Source organism: Myotis davidii, unplaced genomic scaffold (assembly GCF_000327345.1).
Source record: "Myotis davidii unplaced genomic scaffold, ASM32734v1 scaffold73, whole genome shotgun sequence".
Classification (NCBI taxonomy): domain Eukaryota; kingdom Metazoa; phylum Chordata; class Mammalia; order Chiroptera; family Vespertilionidae; genus Myotis; species Myotis davidii.
The window spans coordinates 6,814,275-6,822,371 of record NW_006286675.1 but is presented as its reverse complement, the minus strand read 5'-3'; the positions used below and the strand labels follow the sequence as shown (position 1 = coordinate 6,822,371).

The window sequence follows — 8,097 nt, the reverse complement described above, 5'->3', positions numbered from 1 at the left end:
CCAGTGCCCTCCCATCCTCACCAACACTTATCTTGTCAGTACAGTGGGGTGCAGTCGTACCTCATTGTGGTCCCAGCTCTTTCTGGAAGAACATTTCTCAGTTACAGCTTCTCTTTTCTCAGATGCCTGCCGTTTTTTCGCCACTGCATTCTACTTCTCCCTCTCCCTCTCTTTCTCTCCTTTCAGGTGTGTGCTGTTCAGGTGAAAAACACTGGTAAGATGTATGCCTGTAAGAAGCTGGACAAGAAGCGGCTGAAGAAGAAAAATGGTGAGAAAATGGCTCTGTTGGAAAAGGAGATCTTGGAGAGGATCAGCAGCCCTTTCATTGTCTCCCTGGCCTAAGCCTTTGAGAGCAAGTCCCACCTCTGTCTGGTCATGAGCCTGATGAACGGGGGAGACCTCAAGTTCCACATCTACAGCGTGGGCGCCCGCGGCCTGGCCATGAGCAGGGTGGTCTTCTACTCGGCCCAGATGACCTGTGGGGTGCTGCACCTGCATGCTCTCGGCATCGTCTACTGGGACCTGAAGCCTGAGAACGTGCTCCTGGACGCCGTTGGCAACTGCAGGCTGTCTGACCTGGGGCTGGCCACGCAGATCCAGGACGGCAGGCCTGTCACCCAGAAGGTGAGTGACTCTCCCTCTGCCCGTAGGGTGGGGCACAGAGTTGGAGGGGAAAAGGCTGTTCTATTTCCAGGGCAAACAGAGCCTTGGACTTAATTCTTCTAATTTCCTTTTCCCTAAAGCGCTTAGGTTGTCATCTTGCCTAAGTGGAGTGGTGTAAGTGGATTAGCTTAACTGGTTATTTGGGGGCGACTTAGCTCTTCTCTCGCTGGAGGCTGAGGGGAGACCTCTTGGTGAGTTGGAGATAGTCCATGCTGAATCTAACACCAGGGCCTGGGTTTCTTCCACTGATAACCAACTTCCTGGTGCCATGTTCCTGAGTCAATAGAGCCTTGGTTTTCTTTTCTGGAAAATGAGGGGCTGGGCCCTAAAATCCCAGGGGCTGGACCCTAAAATTCCAGAATTTTTGCAGGTAAACTTCAATAGGATGAGACAAAGAAAAAGAAGAAACCCCTAACTCTTAGCATGTTGAATTAAATATGGCCTTGTCTGTTAAGTGTGGAGTGGGGAAATGTTTTATATTACATGAAGATGAAATTTCAAATGAAGTATATAAAAGAGAACAAAGGCAACTGATGTGTATTTTGATCAATTTTGGTGAAAGTGGCTTGCAGAGAATTCTTTGATTAAAAAGAGAATTAGCCCTGGGCAGCAGTTAGAGCATTGGCCTGCACACTGGAGGGTTTCAGGTTTGATTCCTAGTCAAGGGCATGTACCTCAGTTGCAGGGTCGACCCCAACCCCCAAGTGGGGCAAGTGCAGGAGGCAGCCAATCAATGTGTTCTCTCACATTGATGTTTCTCTCTCCTCTCTCTCCCTCTCCCCACCTACCCTCCCTTCCACTCTCTCTAAAAATCAATGGAAAAAATATCCTCACTCCTTGGATGAGGATTTTAAAAAGGGGAGGATGAAATCCTAAATAATAAAACCCTAATATGCAAATCGACCGAATGGTGGAACGTCCAGTTGCTATGATATGCACTGACCACCAGGGGGCAGATGCTTGACGCAGGAGCTGTCCCCTGGTGGTAGTGTGCTTCCACAGGGGGAGCACCACTCAGCCAGAAGCTGGGCTCATGAGAGGGATGTCTGCCTGCTGGCTTAGGCCTGAGTCCCCTGGGGATCAGGCCTAAGCCGGCAGGCAGACATCCCCTGAGGGGTCCCAGACTTCAAGAGGGCACAGGCTAGCTGAGGGACATCCCCCTCCCCCAGTGTACAAATTTCATGCACCGGGCCTCTAGTTATATGTAATCAAGCAATTTTTTTAAAGTAAACAATACAAAGTCTCTGGAATTCTGACAGGTCTTTACCACTGAGTTTCTGTGAACAAAGGTGTGAGATTTCCCAGGAAGACAAGGGCCCAAGGCACATTTTAAAATATTCAATTAAAACTTTGTTTTTACACAGTTTTTAGTTTACGAGGCAGAGAAAGCAGTCAGGCAAGGAAGCGAGGAAAATCATGGCAAGTTTTAGAAATTGCAGGTCATTGATTATATGTGGCTGTAAGGTTTTGACAAGATGTGTAGGACTTAGTACAGTGATGGCGAACCTTTTGAGCTCGGCGTGTCAGCATTTTGAAAAACCCTAACTTAATTCTGGTGCCGTGTCGCATATAGAAATTTTTTGATATTTGCAACCATAGTAAAACAAAGACTGATATTTTTGATATTTATTTTATATATTTAAATGCCATTTAACAAAGAAAAATCAACCAAAAAATGAGATGATTGGGGAGGTAAGTGTCTGTCATAGGTTCGCCATCACTGACTTAGTATCATTCAAGGGCGTTGGAATGCTTTCCTGTGGGAACAAGAAGCCATTGTAGGGTTTTAAGAAGGGAATGACATGAGTCAATTTGCATGTTTAAAAGACCAATTTGGAAGGTAGATGAGAGGCAGAGAAGCAAGTCAAGGCCCAAGAAGGGATGATGGAGGCCTACATAAGCCAGTAGGACTGAAGCAGTGGCTGTAAATTGGAGGTATTGGAAAGAGACCCGGTGGGAGTTCAGGGTGAGGGACAGTAAGCTGGGGGGGGCGGGTGCGGGGGGCTCTCTAGCTCCAGTGATCAGAAGGAGGAGCAGAACTGTGGGAAAACTGGCAAGTTCAACTGTGATTGTATTGCTTATGAGGCACCTGTGTGACAGGCAGGTGAAGATGTTCCTTCACAATTCCCAGGGAAGACCCTCAGTGGATAACTTAGGTCACATGCCCAACCAAAACCAATTCTACTGGCCAGGATGAGATAGGTCACTGCTGTTCCCAGGAGCCAGAGAGAAGGTCTGCCCGTCTAAATCTCGCGAACTGACATAAGAGAAATGCATTCTCCAAGGGAAAATCAGGATGAAAAAGAATGGGAAGGCAGTAAATATCAGTTAGGCAAAAACAGTGGGTGCCTCTAATAACTGCTGTTACCTCAGTGGTTTAAAAATTCAGAAGCTTTCTGACCTCTTAATCAAGGAGTAATGGGATCTAGATCCTTTACAAAAGCTTCTATGAGATAGGGACCAGTATTGGCTCCATTTTACAGATGGAAAAATTGAGCCCAACTGGCGTGGCTCAGTGCTTGAATGTCAATGTATGAACCAGGAGGTCACAGTTAGATTCCTGGTCAGAGCACATGACCAGGTTGTGGCCTCGATCCCCAGTGGGGGCGCGCAGGAGGCAGCCAATCAGTGATTCTCTCCCAGCATTGATGTTTCTATCTCTCCTTCTCCCTTCCTTCCTGAAATCAATAAAAACACTATTTTTTTTAAGAAAGAAAAATTGAGACTCAGAGAAGTTAAGTTACTCACCCAAAGCCACATCACTAATACATGATAGGAACCAGATATGTCAGATCAAGAGCACCTACAGTTTTGACTCCACCTTGTTAAGTTCCCACACAGGGCAGACCTGGCCTATGGTCTTTAATGCTGTAAAAGGCTCGCCACCCTGGAAAACTCAGACAGATTAAGTGCACGTGATGGCATTAGCATCTCTCCCTCGGTCTGGTCTGATATGGACACCAACCACAAGCCTAGCTGAACCACTGACAGAGTTAAGACTTCAGAAGACTAGCACCCCCACATACACCCGCACTGTGTCTCAGACCTAGCCTCCCACACAGCGACACAACATCACTAAACGTGGTCCCAGCCCCTGTCTACACTCACTTGTAATAAATGTGATAGGCACCCCTGCCTGTTCTCAGCTGATGTCTACATGCTCACAATAAAACGAACTCATAGCACCTTTTAGAGACTCCAGGAAAATATCATAGGAACATTGGGCAGCGGGGCTCATGCTGGGACTTTCCAGATTCAGCATTCAATGTGGGCAACGGTGACCTTCAGGTTTTATGGAACGCGGGTCCTTAGAACTTGTTATTTAGTCAAGACTGGAAAGGAAGTTAGAATAATGACCCCAAAGCTTTTACACGTGTGGTTACCTTGTTCTGCCTTAAGGCCTCTGGCCAGCCCCTTACATTCAGAAGGATAGTGGGTGACAGAGGCTGGGCACTATTATACTTATTTTTAAGCCTTTATTGTACTGAACACAGTGCTAGAGACATACTGAGTAAGTGACTTTTAAGAGATTTCTGAATATATCATCAGAACTTAACACCTACAGACATCACAGCCATTAGGACCCTGCGCCAAATTTTTTTCTTTTTGAAATTTACTTCTGAGTAACAGTTTAAGAGCCACATAGGAGAGGCATTCTGGTTACTTCATGGTCTCCACCAAAATGATCACAACCATTATTAACTAAATTCAGTTCCTGCTAACTTTTTTTAAAAACTGATTTTAGAGATCAAAAGGAAGGGAGAGACAGCGATTTGCTGTTCCACTTATTTATGCAGTCATTGGTTAGTTCCTGCACGTGCCCTGACCAGGGATCAAACCTGCAATCTTGGCATATTGGGACGATGCTCTAACCAATTAAGTTACCCAGCCAGGGCCTAGAAACTGGGCCACTACAAAAGCGTCAAGTCTAGCCCGGCCAGCGTGGCTCAGTGGTTGAGCATCAACCTATGAACCAGGAGATCACAGTTCAATTTCCGGTCAGGGTATATGCCTGGGTTGCTGGCTCGATCCCCAGTGTGGGGCATGCAGGAGGTAGCTGATTGATAATTCTCTCTCATCATTGATGTTTCTATCTCTCTCTCTCTCCCTCTCCTCTCTGAAATCAATAAATATATTTTTTTTAAAAAGAAGAAGAAAAACCTTCAAGTCCATTTTCAAAGTATTTACCACTATTAAGAGTATTCAAAAATCTTCACAACAGTCTTGGAATTATTTGAACATTCCTTCATTGAAAAGGCAGTCATTCATTCATTCACTCAATGAATCATTCAACATATGCTTATTGAGCATCTTCCAGGACCGAGTTAAACATGAGGGGTAGAATGATGAGCTAAAAATGGACATGGTTTTCTGCCCACATGGAGCTTAGGGTCTAGTAGGAGAGAGATAGAACTTAGGAATCATTCGAATGAATGTAAAATTTCAATTATGATAAATGCTGTGGTACATGGGGCTCTCTAAGGAGGATTTGACTTAACATGTGAGGATCAGAATTAACCTCAGGGAGATACAACTTACTGGCTATTGAGAGATAGACAGGCATTTACTCAGCAAAGAAGTTGGGGTGGTGTCTGAGGCTGTGTTCCCTGGAAACGGACTCTGAGACAGATTTACACGTGGAAGATTTATTAGGGTGCACTCCCATGAGATACCAGCATGAGGAAGGCAGGATTGGCAAAGAGAGAAGCTGACCCACAATGAGCTTGAACTACGACCTCAGGCAGTCCTTCAGTAAGCTCTGGAACTGGGGTGGCTCTAGGAGTTGTCCAGGCTTTTGTATCCCTCCAGGAGCCTGTCGGTGACCTTGGCCAGCTGGCAGAATGGGGGGACCTTGGGTGAGCAGTTCCCTGCTGCAGAGGGCAAGAACCCATTACAGAGAGGGGCAGGGAGGTGACAGGAGATAGGATTCCAGGCGTGTGAGCTGAGGCTCCAGGACCTGGGCACATACTCCATTGTCTCACTGGATTTAACTTACAAAATACAAATTCAAAAATTTGTCAAGACAGCCTTCAAAGCCCCCACTGTCCGCCAGGCAGGGGAGCAGCACCGTCCTGCTGGGGGACCTCACCTGGCGCCGCACCTGCAGGCTTGGCACAGGGGAGGGCAACAGTGGGCTCTTCATGGACTTCCTACAAACACTGGTGGTGGGGTCCCCAGAGCTCTATGAGGGGCCCCTGGGCAGGTACGATGTCCACGCTGATGCCAAGGCAGGCTGGCTGAGCCGAGTTCTGCAGAGATGCCCTACAAGCTGCTCGTCAGGATGGCATCTAGCGGATCCCACAGATGGTTCCAGGAGGCCATAGGACCAGCTACAAAAGCAGCCATGACCACACCACCCCACTACCCCTGCCCCATGTGTGACTTTATTCTCAAACCATCCAACCAATAAAGTTTCCTACAGCCAAACTGCATCAAACCCAGCGTCGGGCTGCTTCGCGGCTCAGGGCCCTGTCCCACTGCACTGGCTGGCCCTGGTCCCAGCGTCTGGAGGGTGCAGGCCAAGAACCTGAAGAGGGGATCTGGGCAGAGTCCCCCAGGATGCACTCCAGGAGGAGCAGAGCATGTCAGGCGATGGGAATCACCAGTGCAAACTGCTGCTTTGGGGAAATTGAGGGAAGCCACGAAATGAAACGCACAAAGCAAGAGGAAACATGGTTCAAATGAAGCTGGAGAGGTGCAGGGGCCTCACCAAACCTGGCATTACCGGCCATGTGAAGGACTGATTTTTTGCTTAAGAGCCCATGAAGCCTTTGAAAGGCTTTAATCAAGCGGACAACATGCTCAGAATTCTGTTTTTGCAAAATTGCTCCAACAGAAGTGAGCACAGATCAGAGGGGATTCAGGTGGATTGTGGTCATTTGTCATCCAGGTGTCATCCAGCTCAGCCCACAGCGGGCAATGGAGCCAGAGCGCGATGGATGAATTGGGAAGAGACTTCAGAATGAACAGGCCTCCGTGGTGTCTGGGATATGGGGTCAGGGAGAGAGGGGTGTCCAGGGTATGTGTTAGGTGAGGTTTTGTTGCAGCTACAGCCTTGGACCCAGAGTACAACAGGGAACCCGGTAAACACACGCCTGCCTTCACGAAGCCCCAGGATGGGGAAGAGACCCACAAAGGCAGTGACAGGCAGTGTGGTCAGGGCTGTGCAGGTTGCGTGGAAGGAGGGCACCCAGCCTGACGGGGACATGGGGCTGGGAAGGACTTCCAGGTGGAAATGACAACCAAGTCAACACTTACACAGCAAACAGAAGGTAGGCGGGTAAGAGGAAGGCGAGTGGGCCAGGCAAAGGGATCAGCAGATGTTCGTGATCCTCAACTGAGGGCGATTTGGGCCCCAGGGGACATGTGGCAACGTCGGGAGACAGTTCGGTTGTCATGACTGGTAACGAGTGGGCAATGCCCAGCACAGCATCCCTCCTCAAAGAATGATCTGGCCCACGGTGTCCGTGAGGCCGCGGCTGAGAACCCTGTGTGAGTCCAGTCACAGAACAGAGTGGCTCTGCGGCTGTCTCGGGCGTGTAGTCACAGCGTGTGAGGGGTGACAGAGGTACAACAAGAGATGCCAGCCGAGGAGGCTGGAGGAGTCAGATAAGGACATTTGAACCCGATGCCCCAGGTGTTGGGGAGCCACTGAAGGTTTTCAGGGTTGGAAGTGACTAAATCAGCCCTGGAAGGATGATCTGGAAGATAGTCAACAGTAGGGAGGCGGAGCAGGGGGTTGGGGACTGGGCGGGCTGGCGCGTTGTCCGTGAGCCTGAGCCGCGGAGGTGAGGAGGGAGCCAGAGGCCTGCAGGGTGCCCCAGGAGGGGCTGTCATGCAACACAGTGCGACCCAGGGACCACAGGCCGCTGCGTCACCTAACGTGATGTGGACGCGTGTGGGGAGCTCAGAGCATCCCTTCAGATTAAGTGATGAAAAACGTTCCATGGGATCACGAGATGGGAGGCGGGTGAGTGTGCCAGTGAGCCTGCCACCCACTATGGCTGCTGTGCACAGAGGCACAGGCTGACCCCACACGGGCCACCTGACCAGGAGACAGTGGGCACTGATGGCTAGCCCATGCCCCATGCACATGGCATGCGGAGTGCCTTCTTCCAAATGCCACTGTTGGCCACACCCCTGTACTTGACCCCAGGGAAGCCATGCCTCGTCTCTAAGCCTGGTTAATACCACCTGCTTCTTGGGCTTGATGAGAAGATGAAGTAACAAGGCAGATAAATGCCTAGCAGAGGGTCAACTGCTTGGTAGGCAATCAAGAAACGACTGTTCTAAAAAGAAAAAGGAAGGAAGGAAGGAAGGAAGGAGGGAAAGGGAGGGAGGGAGGGAGGAAGGAAGGAAGGAAGGAAGGAAGGAAGGAAGGAAGGAAGGAAGGAAGGAAGGAAGGAAGGAAGGAAGGACTGTTCTGATTTTACT

The 8,097-nt window shown here is 49.2% G+C and overlaps 1 protein-coding gene across 1 annotated transcript in view; it reads left to right on the top strand.

Moving 5' to 3' along the window:
* The window catches only part of GRK7 (G protein-coupled receptor kinase 7), a 30,434-nt gene that overhangs the window by 4,862 nt on the left and 17,475 nt on the right, over window positions 1-8,097 (top strand). The window contains 1 exon segment of the mRNA XM_006758369.2: window positions 187-624. Coding sequence (XP_006758432.2) covers window positions 187-624 — 438 coding nt within the window.